Source organism: Frieseomelitta varia, unplaced genomic scaffold, assembly GCF_011392965.1.
Source record: "Frieseomelitta varia isolate USP_RPSP 00005682 unplaced genomic scaffold, Fvar_1.2 scaffold_152, whole genome shotgun sequence".
Lineage (NCBI taxonomy): Eukaryota > Metazoa > Arthropoda > Insecta > Hymenoptera > Apidae > Frieseomelitta > Frieseomelitta varia.
In genome coordinates this window covers 1,378,100-1,396,175 of record NW_025109217.1, presented here as the reverse complement: position 1 = coordinate 1,396,175, position 18,076 = coordinate 1,378,100, and the positions used below count along the sequence as shown (strand labels likewise).

At 34.2% G+C, this 18,076-nt stretch overlaps 3 protein-coding genes across 3 annotated transcripts in view; 1 reads left to right on the top strand and 2 right to left on the bottom strand.

The window, feature by feature from the left end:
- The window catches only part of LOC122535312 (metabotropic glutamate receptor), a 75,691-nt gene extending 65,475 nt beyond the window's left edge, over window positions 1-10,216 (top strand). Inside the window, exons 7-8 of the mRNA XM_043666755.1 lie at window positions 8,305-9,063; window positions 9,448-10,216. Of these exons, the coding sequence (XP_043522690.1) occupies window positions 8,305-8,450 (146 nt within the window). The 3' untranslated portion in view covers window positions 8,451-9,063; window positions 9,448-10,216. The remainder of the gene's footprint in view (window positions 1-8,304; window positions 9,064-9,447) is intronic.
- The window catches only part of LOC122535267 (protein lap1), an 85,265-nt gene that overhangs the window by 47,437 nt on the left and 19,752 nt on the right, over window positions 1-18,076 (bottom strand). The gene's annotated exons all lie outside the window — the stretch shown is intronic.
- Window positions 1-18,076, bottom strand: part of LOC122535380 (cysteine protease ATG4D) — a 106,795-nt gene that overhangs the window by 80,570 nt on the left and 8,149 nt on the right. The window lies entirely within an intron of this gene.

The following is an 18,076-nucleotide window of genomic DNA, read 5'->3' as shown; positions in this document are numbered from 1 at the left end:
TATAAAATTAATTTCCATAAAATATAAATATAAAATATTTATAAAATACATTTTATATAAATTTAAAAATCTATATATATATATATATATATATATAAATTTCTATATTTATATAAAATATAAATATAAAATGTTTATAACATATATTTTATATAAATATTTATATTAAATAAATACCCCGATGAATGAACTAAAGATGCGAAATGTTCAGCGAACGTCTGGAACGCGTCAACGTGAAATTACCATTAGCCATCGTGGTCGTAATACCGAGTGATCGTAATATTTTCCGGGCTGTAATACTTAATACCGATCCGATTGCCGGCGGTGGATCGATCAATCGACCCTCGTCCAATTTCCGTATGGAAATCGATTCCCCCCATTACCATTGTCTATTGTAATTACGGGCCAGTTACACAGGCCAGGCGGCGTGTAATCACCGAGGATTACGGCCGAGGGAACGATAATGGCCGGAATTGTTCATGCTGCGCTAAATTATTAAGTTAATTCTTGGATCTGGCACAGTCACGTCTATTTATCTCTGCCTCTCGGAGTATCTTCGGGGCTTCTCGCGCTTAAGGGAACCGTCACGGAAGAACGAGGGCGAAAGAGATCGTGGCCGTTCTCACTTTTCGTCGCTATATTCACGAGACGCGAAAGTTTCACGGGATCTAAAGCAAGCTGGTCATCCGTCGGGTCTGCTGATCTTTGGAAAGATAAAATTGAAAATCGTGCTTGGCGACAGGTTGCAAATTTTTCTCACTTTCGTAATTGCTGTAAACGCGTGCACGTTCTTTGAAATTGAAGGAAGCCCTTCTGGAGGAAATCGTTCGCGAAACAAACGACGAGTTTCAAATTGATAATCACAAATGGTTTTCAAAGAATTTTGTTCTTCCTACACGTTTACGAAATAAAGAAAAATTCGTCGTTTTTACTCGTAGCCTTGAAACGTAGAAACTTTGTTATATTTATCGATAAATGATACATCATCTGGTATTTGTCGGAGCTATTTCAACTCTGTTATTTCTCATCCTTTCAAATTTTATCTTGAAAAATTGCTAGGATCTTCTCAATGTGCAAGATGCTCAGTTGTTGCTTCGAAGATAAAGTACATTTTTCTTTGTAACGTTAACGAAATTGGTTAATTAATATTCTGAGTAATAATAAAGACTAATTATGCTTTAAATTTTTGTTGCACATTATTCTTCTTGTCTCGGACATTTCCGAAAAATTATTTATCGCCGCTTTATTAACGATATTGTAAAAGGAAGGAAATTAGAATTCACTGTTAAATTTTCAGAACTCTCGAGAATTAATCACAAAAGTAGTGAAACAGTAATAGCACACATTCAAAATGAAACCATTAAATAAAAAACGAAAAACAAATGTTGTAAAGAACAGTTTACATTTCTACATTTAAAAAATTTTAAAATTGTAAAGAACAGTTTACATTTCTACATTTAAAAAATTTAAAAATTGCTGTTCTCTCCCGCATACGAATTTACTAATATTTCTAAAATTTCATTTAAAACAAAACGAAGAAAATACTCGCTGACAACGCGCACAAGTCTCGAGAAAGATTAATTTTATTTTCGAAAAGAGGTATTTCCCCTCTGCGCGACAATTAACCTTTCTCGAGGCTCTCTGTCAATCTTCTCTGTCGGTTTTCTAATGAATCGCGCGATCAGAGAAAATCATTTCATCGCGACATGGCGGTACTTTCTGTGGCTGCAATTTACATGGAATTTCGCAAGAATCGTCAGGCGGTGGGTGGGTTCGCTGCTGCAACCCCTTTGCTCTCCCTATGTCCTACCGGATATTACAGAGTATTAAATTTCCAAAGGACTTAAGTGGCGAATGTTTCGCAGTCCGCATTGAAAATTCGTTGGACAGACTGCTGACTAGAGGAGGATCGATTCTACTCGCGACGACTCGTGGGTCATAATAATCTCACAAACGTACGCTTCTACGCGTGTCCGCTTCCCTTTCATAAACATCAGATTGATCTACGCAGATTATTAACGTTGAAACGAATTTTTGATCTTTTACAGAAAGAGTAAATTTTATAGAAAAAAGATCGTTTGCTCTTCGTTTCTCGATTTTAAAGCTATACGTGTATACCTATATATATAATGTTCACAGTAAACTATAGTCCGGTTGAACAAACACGTTGAATTCGCTCGTTTCTAAAATACCTCCGCGATTTTATCCGGCAGTCTGTCTAGTTACTAGAGCAAGATCCCTGATATTGTGGCCAAAGGAGGCTGAAGGCTGGTCGTTGATGGCCACCGGACTGGCTCTCACGCAACCTAAAATCATGGCTGCTTCTTGCCGGATCGATCAGCCAGAATGTATTATTAACTGCGTACTAATTATCCGTTCGTTACCAGAGGAGCCGAAACACGCGGCTAATATTCCATAAGGGGAAATATGCCATTGCCGCGATCGAATCTCTTAACGCTAATTACGATCGACATTTTTCGCTCTATCCGGGGATAGTCGAACTCATCCCTGTTCGCACCATCGATCAGTATCTCAACGCCAGGGAAATAACATTTCTCTCTTCTATCGTCATTTCTTTTTCTTTTTTTTTTTTTTTTTTTTTTTTAACTTTCCTTTCATCCCTCTCCTGGTTTTTTCTTTTCTCTTTTCTCTTTTCTCTCGGCCGCCTCTCTGCCTTTTAACTCTTTTCCATCAGCGGTCTTCCTTAACTGCTTTTTTTTAACCGCAAACAATCGATACGTCCGCGCGACTCTTGTTTCACGTGTCTGGACCGATACGACCGTAATTTTAGATCCCTTTCCTCTTTACACCGGGCCATTTTAGCACCCGGCTTCGACATCGCTGTCAATCTTCCCGACTTTCCCACCCTTCCCTCGCTTCATCGCTCGACCTTTTCACTGCATTTATCGCGATAGGTGTTTACTCCATGGTTTAATCATTTGTTTCTCTTTTTTTTTTTTTTTATCAGACAAATATAGTAAGAATATAGAGAAGTACAAATGGATTTATTTTTTGAAATAAAATAAACGTAAGAAGTATAAGTATTTATTTGGAAAATTTCTTCCTTTTTTAAAACAAAATAAACGTAAGAAGTATAGGTATTTATTTGGAAAATTTCCTTCTTTTTTAAAACAAAATAAACGTAAGAAGTATAGGTATTTATTTGGAAAATTTTTTTCTTTTTAAAACAAAATAAACGTAAGAAGTATAGGTATTTATTTAGAAAATTTTTTTCTTTTTTAAAACAAAATAAACGTAAGAAATATAGGTATTTATTTGGAAAATTTCTTTCTTTTTTAAAACAAAATATACGTAAAAAGTATAGGTATTTATTTGGAGAATTTCTTCCTTTTTTAAAACAAAATAAATGTAAGAAGTATAGGTATTTATTTGGAAAATTTCCTTCTTTTTTAAAACAAAATAAACGTAAAAAGTATAGGTATTTATTTGGAAAATTTCTTTCTTTTTTAAAACAAAATAAACGTAAGAAGTAGAGGTATTTATTTGGAAAATTTCCTTCTTTTTTAAAACAAAATAAACGTAAGAAGTATAGGCATTTATTTGGAAAATTTCCTTCTTTTTTAAAACAAAATAAACGTAAAAAGTATAGGCATTTATTTGGAAAATTTCCTTCTTTTTTAAAACAAAATATACGTAAGAAGTATAGGTATTTATTTGGAAAATTTCTTTCTTTTTTAAAACAAAATAAACGTAAGAAGTATAGGCATTTATTTGGAAAATTTTACTCAGATTAACGCAACAAGCACAGAAACAATTACTGTTCGATAGATTAAAATCCTTTTTGCTGCGACATAGATTATTTTTACTATAAATGTCGACGATCAATCGTCACGTGGCAACAGAAAACTCTACACGCGTATTTTTTCATCCTGTTTGAGTCAAAAACCGCCCCGTATTTTTTGTCAAGTACTTTTTTTTTTAGGAATTTTGCAGTCTACAGTGTGAAAAATTCGTGTTAATGAAAATCCATATAAGTCTTACTGAAAGCGATTACAAAACAATGAAATCTGAAATGTATTTCGATATGTTTGACAATTTTAAGGTCGACGAGTTAGTCTTTCATGAGCAAAATTTCGTTTATTTACGAGAGAAAGAGATTATTAGTTAAGTCTAATTAATTTAATTTCTCCAAAAGTTATATTATAGATAGATCATTTGATATTTTTAAAGTGTTGAATTGATGTACAACAGCAGAAAAATAAATATATGAAATAAAGTTTTGGAAATGTGGATATGTAACTTTTAATCTGTAGATACAGAGTATTGTTCAATTCATTCAATATTTATTATATTATTATTAATAATTACTTTATTTTACTATTATACTATTACTATTATACTATTTTATTATTAGTATTATTAGTATACTATTTGTAGTACTTTATTATTATTATTATTATTATTGCTTTATTATGTATAAACATTACTCAAATGATGAATTAGATAATATATCTTATTATATCTAGTTAGATGTTATTTAAAATAATTATACGTTAGTTAATTTGGACACGAAAATAATTTTTCTCTAGATTATTTCATTTTGTTTAACTCTTTATTTTACTTTCTACTTTGTATCTGAATAAATTTTCATTGAAGTAATATCTAAAATACTTTCTAATCCCAGTGTATCAACATTTTCAACCATGTCATAAATACAGATTATTTGTTATTTTATTTGAATAACTAAATTAACTCAAATAAGGAATTATTTAAAAACGATATGTCTGAATTTCACATTAAAATAAAAATCTTACTTTTTCGTAAAAGTTACATTTTTCTAAATATAACAGTAACAAGATTGATCGAAATAATTTATTATTTTTTATTTTATCCCAAGTAAAATATAATTTTAAAAATATAACTTTAAACATAAAGTATAAAATACAAAAATATGACTTTAAATATAAAATATAAAATATAAAAATATAACTTTAAAAATATCAAATTTTATCCTAAAAATGACGGAAGGTTAAAGATAACGCTGCAATCACTTTCCCTTTTTAATCTTAATTTTTTAGGAATTTTAATTAGTCGCGAGGGAACTGCTATATAGATATAAATTAATCGCGAGAAAATAAAGAGGCGGTCACCTATACAAATATCAATTCTAATTAAAGCGATTCAAACCTCGAACGATCGCGGGAGGGTCGGGCACGATGGCCGGCCCCGGCGTTTGTTCTTTCCAACTCCGGGAGTTAAGTTTCGAAACTAATAGTGGAAATTTTCATTTCCGAGTGCTGTTTCGGGAAGTTCAAACTGCCTTCCTGCAAAACGAGCCCCACCTCCCCTTCCATTCCCGACTTTCCGTTGCACCTACTGCGAAATACCTACGAACTTTCCCTAATTACACGACACCGCGTCGTTGTTTCCCCCCCGCGGAATTACCGCGATTTTCGCAAACAAGCACGTCAATTCCAATTCAAATCTCGTCGTTTCCTCTTCTCCCGCCCCCTCTTTTCGTTTCACGTTTTGTCTGCAATCGCGTCTGCACGACGCGAAGTGTCCAGGATTTACGAAAAGCGCGAGAGAGGGCGGTTCGCTTAAAATGAATTTGCCACTTATGCCGAAATGACGTTTCCCGTCTTTAAAGAGGAGGGCGAGGAAGGGTGGAGAGAGCGAGGCGTTAACGGGAGCGTTAATGGAGCTTTAACGGTCAATAAATTTCACGCCAGCTGTCGTAACATCCTCCTCTGAAAACGATATTCAACCTAATAACCCTAGCCGATCGTAAATGGTACTCCACTCTGCCATTAAAACCTTCCTTGTCGACTTTCAGAAGACTCCATCGACTAAATAGCACAGCGTGTACCATAATCGCTCGAGTCGATATACATACATACACACGGCGTGATGCATAATGTTGCAAATTAAAGCGTCAAGTTGGCGGAACTATAACTGTCACTGGTGACGTTCTCCAGAAGAGTGCTGCGAGTTTTTTTTTTTTTTTTTAATAAAGATCGAACGAAACTGTGTATGTAGTCTAGACCTGATGCGAGGACGCTGGTTTATCTGAGACAAATGTCGAGTGATTCTTTCGGCAATTAGTATACAGGGTGGCTCACCATACATTGTCATCTAGATTTACGTCATTATTATTTACGAAAAATGTTTCAGATGAAGTTGAATGATTTCGAGAGATGCACATTTTGATGATGCTAGTTTTCTTGTGGACGCGTAGAGGACATATGAAGATCATTAACGTTTTTTTAAATGGGATCATATATTTTTTATTGCATCAGTTGATGCACAAAAAAAAGTATTAACCTATTTATGTTAAAAAATCATTAGTTCAGGAGATATTTTAATTTTAAACGTTGTTAGGAAATAAGGTGTACGCTGATTGTGAGCCTCCGACTACAATGGCCAATATGAGAGATCGTATCATCACTGAGTGTAATAAAATACCACTAGATACATTACACAATGCGAGTGAATTATTAATCTATCGATTCAGAAAATGTCGTCACATTGAACCTTTTCTGTAAATAAAGTCATGACAACATTAACAAAGGGGTCATGATTTCCTAAAAACATTGAAATTAAAATATCTCCTGAACTAATGATTTTTTAACATAAATAGATTAATACTTTTTTATAAATAATATCAAGGTGCATCAACTGATGCAATAAAAAATATATGATTCCATTTAAAAAAACGTTAATGACCTTCATATGTCCTCTACACGTCCACCTACTAGTATCATCAAAGTGTGTCCCTCTCGAAACCACTCAATTTCATCTGAAACATTTTTCGCTACATATATAATAATAATGACGTAAATCTAGATGGCAATATGTGATGACCTACTCTGTATAATTCCAAGCTATAATATACGTACATTGCCATTTATAAATATGCTTATAAATGCTTCAGTACACTAACATTTAAAAGTAAATTTATAAAGAAAAAATTTGAAATATCCCGCGAGTTATTAATGTTTTTTAATATTGTTAAAACTGGCAGCTTTTTTGATGTAGATTGTTGCGACGAATTGGTCTATAATAAAAGGAACAAATGATTCCATTTATAAAAAAAGTTGCATCTGCAATTTATAGGCGCATTTTTTCAGTGTATTTATAAAAAGAAATATATACTGTACATGTATATATATATATATGTTTAAATATATATTCAATAAACATGATATATAATATATTTTATTTTATTTATATATAATGTATAATCTATATTATATATACAATATGTAATCCAAAAACACTGAAAAAATTTTTTATCACGGCTAAATTTACCATGACAAATCTTGGAAATTGAAATTTTCTGTTCACTCTCATCTTTTAAAACTTGTATAATTTTATTGATCTTTAAACATTGAAATTAAATGACGAAACGTTGGGGTTTCTTGTATTTTTCAATAAAAAAAAAACGTACATTAAGTAAGCGATCTCTTTAGATATTCAAAATGATAGTGGATCTATTAACGAAATTATTTTTAATGTTTCTACAGACGTTCGAATTTTTACAACGTTCAAAAAGAAGAAATATCCTAACTTTCCCAGCCAGTTGCATGATATAAAGTCATCTTTGAGAAAAGAAGAGAAAACGAACTCAGGACTGTCAGAGTAGAAGCTTTACGCTTCAAAACGAGACCAAGTGGACTCTTGTCTTTTTACGAAGTTGTATCAGTTTAAATTATCAAAAATTTTTCATCGTTGCGTGTGTTCCTTACTGTGCATCATACGTTCCACAGTTTACTCGCGTTTCTCTAGACGCTAAGTACGAGAAAAGAAAAGAACGAAAGAGGAATACAATGATGTATGAAACTTATCTGCACTATTTCTCAAGTTCAAATACAAAATACAATACATACAGTGCAATGATGTATGAAATTTATCTGCACTAGTCCTTTCATACATCATCATGTTGCTTATTTCTTCCTCTTTCATTCTTTTCTCACACTTACGAGAAAAACACCAGCTAGTAAATTCGTGAAACTCTTCCTCCTTATATTTACACAGACCTGCAAACTAACTTTAAAACAAAAAACCCCTCAACTGCTCCCCAAAGAAAACGTTCCTAATTCGAATTACGCCCACACTCTTTCATTCTTTTCTCACACTTACGAGAAAAACACTAGCTAGTAAATTCGTGAAACTCTTCCTCCTTATATTTACACAGACCTGCAAACCAACTTAAAAAAAAAAAAAAAACCCCTCAACTGCTCCCCAAAGAAAACGTTCCTAATTCGAATTACACCCATACGTCAACAGAACTGTAAGATAAAAGAAACGCCCATTTGGGGGCATGATTTGTACATGTTCTAGACACGGGATGCGAGCTGACCAGCGAGAGCATGCCTCTTCAGAGCGCGCTGACGGCCGCGGTGCAGACGTCCGTCGGCGTGACGGAGATCTCCCTGACGTCGAACACATCGGGCAAAACTAATAACGAGCAAGTAGCGCAGCTGTAGAGGAGACGTACCGTATCGCGGGCTCTGTAATTCAGATTTGAGGGAACGCGGCGCCCTGGCGGCCGGCCAACCGATAGAGAGCCCCCCCTCCCCCCTCCCCCCTCCCCCATCACCCACCCACCGCCGCCCACCGAGCCAGCTGAGGAAGGACCGCGACGCGAGTGAACAGCGCGAATCCACGCTAATAAAAAGGGGATATTATTACCGAGTCTGCAAGTGCGGCGGAAAAACGGTTCTGCACCTCTGTCAGAGGAGAGCAGCCGTGGAAAAAAAAGGGGGCGAAAAGCGAAGAATGTGTGTACATGTGCATACGTGTGTGTGTGTGTGTGTGTATGTCTGTGTATGTCTGTGTGACAAGAGGAAAATCACTAGAGCCAGCTTAACGAAGGCACTTCCGGTTCTTTCTTCTGTGCACGCTCTGCCGGTTCCTACGAATACGCCTTCTTCGATCTTCTTCGATCCTCTTCGGCGTTCGTGAGCAAGCCATCACTTCCTTCAACTCGTCGCACGCGACTAAAAGTCAAACGACGTCCAAGGCGATCCCCCCTGAAGGAGCGAGGATCACGACGACGAGAGAGGAAAGGACGAGAGGAAGGGCTGGTGATGTACATACGTACGTTTAGGCTAAACTACCGTTTATCACACGTGCACGATGCGCACGGTGCGCGATATCGCACGATATACCGATACACTGGGGTGGACTGTTTATAAATGCGCCATTTACCGAGAAGAAAAAAAAAAAAGAAAAAAAAACCTGCGTTGCCTATTATCCGACTACTTACGACACCCGATATATCGTACCGTCGCTGTCGTCTTCGTTCAATCGTTCATTATTATACCGTGAAAGTCACTCGTATCGCGATCGCTGTTGTCGTTTATTGTTACTGTTAAACCGGTTAAATCTTCGTGAAATAAAATATACGAACGATACATGTACACGGGGACACGTACACGGATATTTATATATATATATATATATGTATATGCCTACGTATAGGTACACCGTACGCACGCTCGAGCCTGGGCTGGCACGAGCTTGAATAACGAACCGTGTCCAGGGGAAGAGATCGAACGGACCGGAAGTCGGCATCGATCCAGTCAGAGAGAGGAATTGAGGCACGGGGGAAAAAAAAAGCATTCGGCCGAGCCGGGGGGGGGGGGGGGTTTTTTCCCCAACCATCATCTCATCCACCGGACGAGTGAATTTTCCAACGTTTGTATTGTTTATTGATTTAACAAGCTGGCTAATTGGCGTGCTCGGCCACGCGTGAACGATTAATAATGGACACGGCTGAATGGAGGGAAGGGGGGAGGGGATATTTAGGTGAGTGTTCAGCCGAGGTCGTGCTGGTGATTCGTCGAAGTGCGTGAACGTAACTCACGAACGTAAAAAAAAAAGGGTGGCTCTTGCCAGGAGCCATACTCCGCCGGAAGTGGTACTGCGCTCACACGCATTATGTAATTAGCTTGTTCTCGAGTGATCGACGTTCATTGTTCACTCCTCCCACGTAGATCGTTGACGAAATAAAGGAGAAAATATTTACATTCCGCGAAATGTGTATATATTATACACACATTGCCATCGCCATTCGATCACCACATACTGCCATCTAGATTTACGTCAATTCTTATTACACGTAGCGAAAAATGTTTCAAATTAAGTTGAATGGTCTCGAGAGGTGCGCATTTTGATGATACTAGTTTTCTTGCAGGTGGACGTGTAGAGGACATATGAAGGTCATTAACGTTTTTTTTTTTTCCTAAATGGAATCATATATTTTTTATTGCATCAGTTGATGCACCTTAATATTATTTATAAAGTATTAACGTATTCATGTTAAAAAATCATTAGTTTAGGAGATATTTTAATTTCAAACGTTCTTAGGAAATAAGGTGTATGCTGATTGTGAGCCTCCGACTACAATATGAGGGATCGTATCATCACTGAGTGTAATAAAATAACACCAGATACATTACACAATGCGAGTGAATTATTAATCTATCGATTCAGAAAATGTCGTCACATTGAACCTTTTCTGTAAATAAAGTCATGACAACATTAACAAAGGGGTCATGATTTCCTAAAAACATTGAAATTAAAATATCTCCTGAACTAATGATTTTTTAACATAAATAGATTAATACTTTTTTATAAATAATATCAAGGTGCATCAACTGATGCAATAAAAAATATATGATTCCATTTAAAAAACCGTTAATGACCTTCATATGTCCTCTACAGGTCCACCTGAAAGAAAACTAGTATCATCAAAATGTACCTCTCTCGAAACCATTCAATTTCATCTGAAACATTTTTCGCTACGTGAATTAATAATTGACGTAAATCTAGATGGCAATATATGATGACCCAGCCTGTATATATCATTTACGTAGAATACTCACACGCGTACAAACAAAATGTACACAAACACACACGCGTACAGATACAGTTCTATCGCTGTGCGAAATCTAACGTGTCCCTTCTCGTGGACGCGATTCACGTAAGTTGTTAATTTCAGGTCGTGATGGTGTCATCTGTTCCAAGTTTGAAATTAAAGTTCGCGATGATCACGTTTGTCACAAATTTGGGAACGGTTCTGAACTACCATTCAAGCGACATTAAAGTTCGTGTTCAAACCATTCTTCTCGCATTTTTTTTTCTTTTTTTCTTTTTTTTTTTTTGCACGGACTCGAGATTCGAACGAACGTGGAATCGTTTCGGTTACAGTTACAGTTATGCTAGATGTGTATTCGAACGAATTGTTTGTCGTCCGTGTACGTCCGGATTGATCGGTCTCGCTGGCTGCGTGTTTTAACAACCGGTTTCGTATCTCCGTGACGCGTGTCATGGATTGATTCTTGGATCGATTAAGTCAGTGCCAAATGGGGAATTAAAACAAATTGTTTCAAAAGAAGATACTGTACTCCATTTTCTTTTATTATATTTCTATATGAACAACCACTGTAATTGTAATTAATTCAACTTAAAATTCGAATTCTGATTCTGATTATTCTCTCAAATCGGGACTATCTCAATTCATGACTTGATATGAGAAAATAAATTTCGAAAGTACCTCGAACATTCTTCTATACCGTTTTTATTTATAACTCGCAGGTATTTATTTATAATTGATGAGCAGTCAAATTCACGAAATTGAAATTGCAGTTCCAGAGAACTGCGTTTTATTGAAATTCGCTCGGCGATCAATATTCGTCAACCGATTGAAGACGCAGCTCCAATCATATCACGTCGGACGAAAAATTAAAACTGATTTGAAGTGGCGGACGAATATACGGATGACATCCGGCGACCAATACGCGGCCAGTTTGTTCTGACAGATTCGAGGCTGCCAGATTTCGAAAAGCTTGTCTCCAATAGCAAACGAAATATTTCTTCACTCACAGTAAAATTTAAATTGAATTGAGATAAACATATTTTAACATGATTCTTTCGCGACGCGCGAATTGATTGATCCTACGTGCAAAAACTAAAAGAAGAATGTAGAGCAAACTATTGTTTCATTTGAATCTTTATTTTCAAGAAAATAAACCTTGACACGCGCGTACTCGATAAATTTTCAAATTCAATCTTCTCGAGAACGAAGCATCTTGCAGAAAAACTTTATTCCACATTGTTTTTACTAGTTTTCGCATACAGAATATCTTGTTGTTGATTTACTCTCTTAATTAGTTAATTAACTTTTCTGTCTGGACTCAAACTTCGAAATTAATTTTCTCGAGAAAGAAGCCTCAAATCAAAAAAATGGAAATTGTTCTATATTTTTTTAGGGAATCACCTCCCATCCGCTTGTCTTTTAATTTTGAATTAATGATTGTATTATGTATTGATTATTTGAAGATATATGTACGCTTCCAGTGATGCGGTGAAAATTTTATTTTCATTTACCGATTTAATATAAACTAAACATAAACTCGGACAGTTAAACCAAAACTGAGAAAATTAAATGGACCCTCGCCGATTGAATCCATTTATTTGAATCTAAATTCATATTCTATAAACGATAAAATTGCTAGCAAAATGAATTTTTATTATAATCTAATTATACAGAATGTCTCGAATTTTAATCTTCAGACATCGCCAATACGTTCTAATGTCTAAAAATAAGACTAAAATGTTATTATACAGCAAAACGTTCATAAATGGTTCGTTGAAGAAACAAAAATATAAAATGAAAGGATAAGACAAGGGAAGTTGACTATATTAAAATTAATCTGAATCTCTAAGAATATAAAGATTTTAAAAGTTAATTGAGAATAATAAATAATAATCAATACATCTCCAATTGAAAAATAAGGATGAAAATTTGATTTTGTAAATATTAATTTTTAAATGAATTAAATGGATCTGTGGGCCCATTTTTAAAATTACTAAATAAACGAAAACAATAATTATAATAATTATTGGTGAAATAAAGTGAAATGAAAGAAATTGATTTAGAGTTGCATTATTAATCGAAAATCTTTCTCAGATTCGTTCAACGATTATTTGTCCAATATAAAGTTAAGTTGATAGTAACTATTGTATCTTAAAATAATATTTGACATCGTGATAATAACGCAGTAGATAAAAATGAAATATTGTAAATGTTTTATGACGTCACTAGACTTGACGATTAGACTTGCTCTGAAAACCAATGAAACATCTACGCGAGGCAAATCGAAACTGTATGGAATTCAATAAAGTCGATGTGAAATTCTGTCCACAATAAATTCAATAGCGTTTCAACATCAATTTTGCGTCGATAAAAACGACGATGACATTCCAAAGTGCGCACAAAAATATACGCACAGCTTTACATTTCATATTTCTGTTATAACATTTTAATGAAGCATTTCTGGACTTTTTACCTAATTGGCTGCGTTGCTCTTATTTTCAGCTGTAGAACGTATAACGAAAATGCATAAACTATTTGTACTCCAACAAATTTACATCAAGCGAAATTTCACTATACGAACGACGAGTCGATCGTTGGAATATTCATCCAGTAGCTTTGAATCGTTCCCGCTAGATTGTATTTCTTTTTTTTAAGAAGATTTTATTCTGGTAATTCGGCTTAAAAAAATCAATTTTTTTTCACATTTTCTCAAAGTATGTGCTTTCGAAAATGTCTATGTAAAAGGATTTGTTTGAATTCGTAAAATTAGCAAAGTTATTAAGATGTTTAAAGGAAACGGTGTACTGCTCGCAACGTAAGTATGAATATTTTTGTACAACTGGTAAAAAACACTTCAAATGTGTTTTTCTCAAAAAATATTATTATTTATTTTATTATTATTTTATATTATTATTTATTTTATTATTATTTTATATTATTATTATTTATTTTATTTCTACAAATAATTTAATATTAAATACAATATTAAATACAATATACAATATTATTTTATATTATTATTATTTATTTTATTATTATTTTATATTATTATTATTTATTTTATTATTATTTATTATTATTATTTATTTATATTATTATTATTTTATAGTATTTTATTTTTTGTACTGCTCGATTGATTGTAAGTATGAATATTTTTGTACAACGGGTAACAAACACTTCAAACGTGTTTTTCTCAAAAAATATTTTACTTTATAATATTATCATTTATTTTTATATTATTATTATTTTATAGTACTTTATTTTTAGTACTGCTCGATTGATTGTAAGTATGAATATTTTTGTACAACGGGTAACAAGAACTTCATACGTGTTTTTCTCAAATCCATACTTTTTAAACTGGCTGACGGGATATCTCACGTTTTAGTTGACCGATTCACTTGAAATTTGAAGGAGGTCTTCACCGAACGTACCTTTATCGCGTGAACCACGGATTTTAATATCTAATATTTTTTTTTTTATTTCTTTTACCACTCAAAAGACAAAAATCACAGAAAATCCATATTTTAACTTCAAGATGCTGCCATTTTTTTAATTTTCGAAATTTCGCCGTTTCCGTGGCTCGTGCGATAGCCGTATTTATACTAATTAAGATGCATTCTGGTTTTTTTAGTTTCAAATAACCAGGTGGACCGGAATCACGCCAGCCACTCGAACCCGTTTTTAAAAACATGCTCTACCTAAGACTATATAATTTATCACAACTTTCATTAATTTCGCTAAAAAAAAAAAAAAAATTGTAAATACTCTAAGTATGAATAAATCTGTGCGCGTAAACTGCATACCAAAATGTATCGTGGTTTCCTTAGAAAAAAAATCCCAAAGAAGTCGATTTTTTTCACGCCGGATTACCAGAATTAGCCCATTCTTAGCGAATGATTATATACGATGTATCTCTAATAACGAGCCGAACGTTTCGAATGTTTATTCCAATTGTTTCTTAGCAATCGTGAAGCGGTCGTTTGCAGCCGCGAATGCCAACGGAGTTACCAACAATCAATAAAAAAGGATTGTAAAAGAAGTGCAATTCGATAGTCCGCCGTACGACGCTTTAGAATAATAAACTGGAACACACACAGGGGGAAGACAAGGCTGACAGAAAGAAAACGGGGGATGCGAGAAAGATGGTGTGGGAGGGAGAGGGAAGAGTCAGGGAGGAACTTGGCGATATAAATGGCGGGGAATTTTGAAACTAGGCCGGCTAACGCGAGCACGCGAATTCAATATAAACTTCTTCCATGAACGGTAGACAATAAATAAATCGCTTTAAGGGCGAACTTCAACCTGGGCTCGACCAATATCAGGATTCACACTCGACCTGTTCGGTTAACGACACCACCATTTCGTTCTCCGGGGCGGCTAGTGGCGTTTGGGGATCGTGCGAAGGAGAGAACACGGAAAGAGGAGATTATTAAATCGCACGAGGAACCTCGAAGATTATAATTCCAAGCAAGGATCGATATATATATATCACCGTTCGCGGAGAAAAAGAGTTGGATTGTTACAACTGTGATTTGTAATTGTAATCTTTGATGACTACGCGCGTGAACGAACGGTACAAATTGTTACGAACGGAAGAGAAATTCTGTCTTTTCTGTTGTTTGAAGAAGGAGAGTGTAAGGGAAACGTTGACGCGATGGGGGGAATCATACTTCGACATACGCGAAGTCGTTGAAATGCGAAGCATCGTACAAAAAGAAGAAAAAAAAAAAAAAAAAATGAAAAGATAACTTTGTATCTTTTATTATAACACCGAGCAATGAAATAGATTTTCCCCGTCAAAAGGAACATTGGCATTTTATTATTCACTGCGTTAAAAGCGTGCACTCCCCTCCCTCCTTCCAATCGCCAATCAAATAGAAATCAATTAAATCCCCATTGCAAGTCTTGCTGCAAGATAATTTCGATTGCAACATGGCTGTTTTTTCTATATTCGATGCACGTTAAAGTTACGAACGAACTTGTTCGTCAAAACTCGTAACCCGCGACGAAAAGATAGCACCGAGAATTTTAACTATATAATATAAATATAAAATATTACTCTGATATTATATAAATATTATATTACATAAATAATATTATATAAATTTTAACTGTAATATAAATATAAAATATTAACCACTTGCGCAACTGATTGCGGACCATAACGAGTGACCGCACCGCATGCATATAATTCGTCGCTTTCTTTTCGAACTCGTCGGTATGATATCACTGGATAGAAATTATCGAAGAAGTAACAAATTTATTATTTGTTTTGCCTATTTTGTTTTACTTAAATATACTTGAAAACTGAGAAAATATTACAATTTTGGAACAAGAAATTCTCGACGTGCGTGGCACGTTCCAACGCGAGAGGTTAAACTCCTTTTTATCAAACGAATGTTACAAAATCTTTTTCACATGCATTCTTCTTTCGTAGTGCTTTTATCAATGTATGTAAAAAACATGGATTAAAATTTTCGCAATGCATTTTGTGTTACTAAGGAAAGAAAAAAGAAAATAGAAAAGAGAAATAGAAAAATGGTAATATTTAGCGGGATTATATATTGAAAATGATAGCACATTGTGAGAAACAATGGATAGAAACGAAAGAAACGGGTTTGATCATTGTTTAATATTTGACATGACCTCTTTTGCATTTAATAACGATAGTCATTCATTGAGGTAAAGATTTATACAGTTTTTTAATGATTTTTTGGCTTAATTCTTCCCACTCATCCACAATACATTATTTTAATTCTTTAATATTCACAAATTGCCTTCAATTTTATTTTATAATATATTATATAAAATATAATTCAATTATATTTCAATATAATTTCAATTTTAATATTTTTAATATTTCCTCAACAATTTTCTATAATTCAAGTCCAGAGACTTAACTGACCGAATGCTTTTGTTCGTAAAGTATTGTCTTACTGCATTTGCGTTAAGACAATACTTTCGCTTTGAAAAATGTACTTATTTCCGGCAATTCGTGTCACATACGTGTCAATTCACTTTATTTATACTAAAACGATTGATATTATACATTATACTGTATATTGCTATACACTTTTTATCATTTAATTTTCCAGAAATAAATTTTACTTCCATCTTACCTCAGTAATCAATATCTCCTCAAATCACTATACTGTTGCCTCCTACGGATCGATGACTCCGGAAGTTGTTGCTCCTTTCGTGAATCATGATAATAGTAACATCAGGTGCGTCTAAGTTGAATGTCTTTTCGTCGTTGTCAATATGACTCTTCGCCATTTCTTTTTCATACAAACTGTTTCATGTTCCTCTGCAGATTGCAAATAGCTTCTACAGATTTTTCGATGCAATTTTCGTTGTTTCAGATGTTCACGATTCTTTAAAAAATGTCCAACATTAACGTTTGTCATGACTTTAACTTTTTCTGCAACGTGCCTCGCAGTTCAGCTTGAATTTGACGTATTATAGCACGTTTATTTCCCTTTTCCATAATTGGGATTTTCCATAATCGGGATCTTTTAGTAAATTCATCATCACTTTACGACTTCTGTTAACTGTTTTGTCAAGCTGTTTTCGTTACGGAATAACATTCTTCGTTCAATTTCAATATTAATTTCGCGTGTTGTTCACTTTTCCCCACAAATATTGATACGCATTTATACCGATTGTATTTCACACGAATGTTACACTTTCGATAGCTACCGTACGACTGACGAGCATGAATATTCGAACCTGTCTGCCTCGAGGCGACGGGGCAGTATTTACATTTTCGTTTTTCTATTTCCGAGGAATTGCGCTCCACGGTTATAATACACCTAGCAGGATAATCCATTCCCAAGGATATTGACGATCTGATAATCTACGTGTTCTCTCTACCTTACAATATTTACATTTTCGTTTCTGCTTTTGTGAGAAATTGCGTTCCTCGGTAACAACATTCGACACAATCCATGCCCGAGGATACTGATGTATCCCATTATCTCTAGTTCATGGCACATGATTTATGTTATATTTCTATTTTACCATTACAATGTTACTTTTACAATGCTATTATTATATTTCTATTTAATTATTATATTAAACTTTTGTATTTTTAGATTATTATTATATTTAACTTGCGTAGTAGCTCATGTATATTACTACTATGTTTTATTATATTACTATATTATATTTTCTTATGAAAATATAGAGTACTAGCTATTGTCTTTTTGTGGCGTCACGTCTTATATTTAG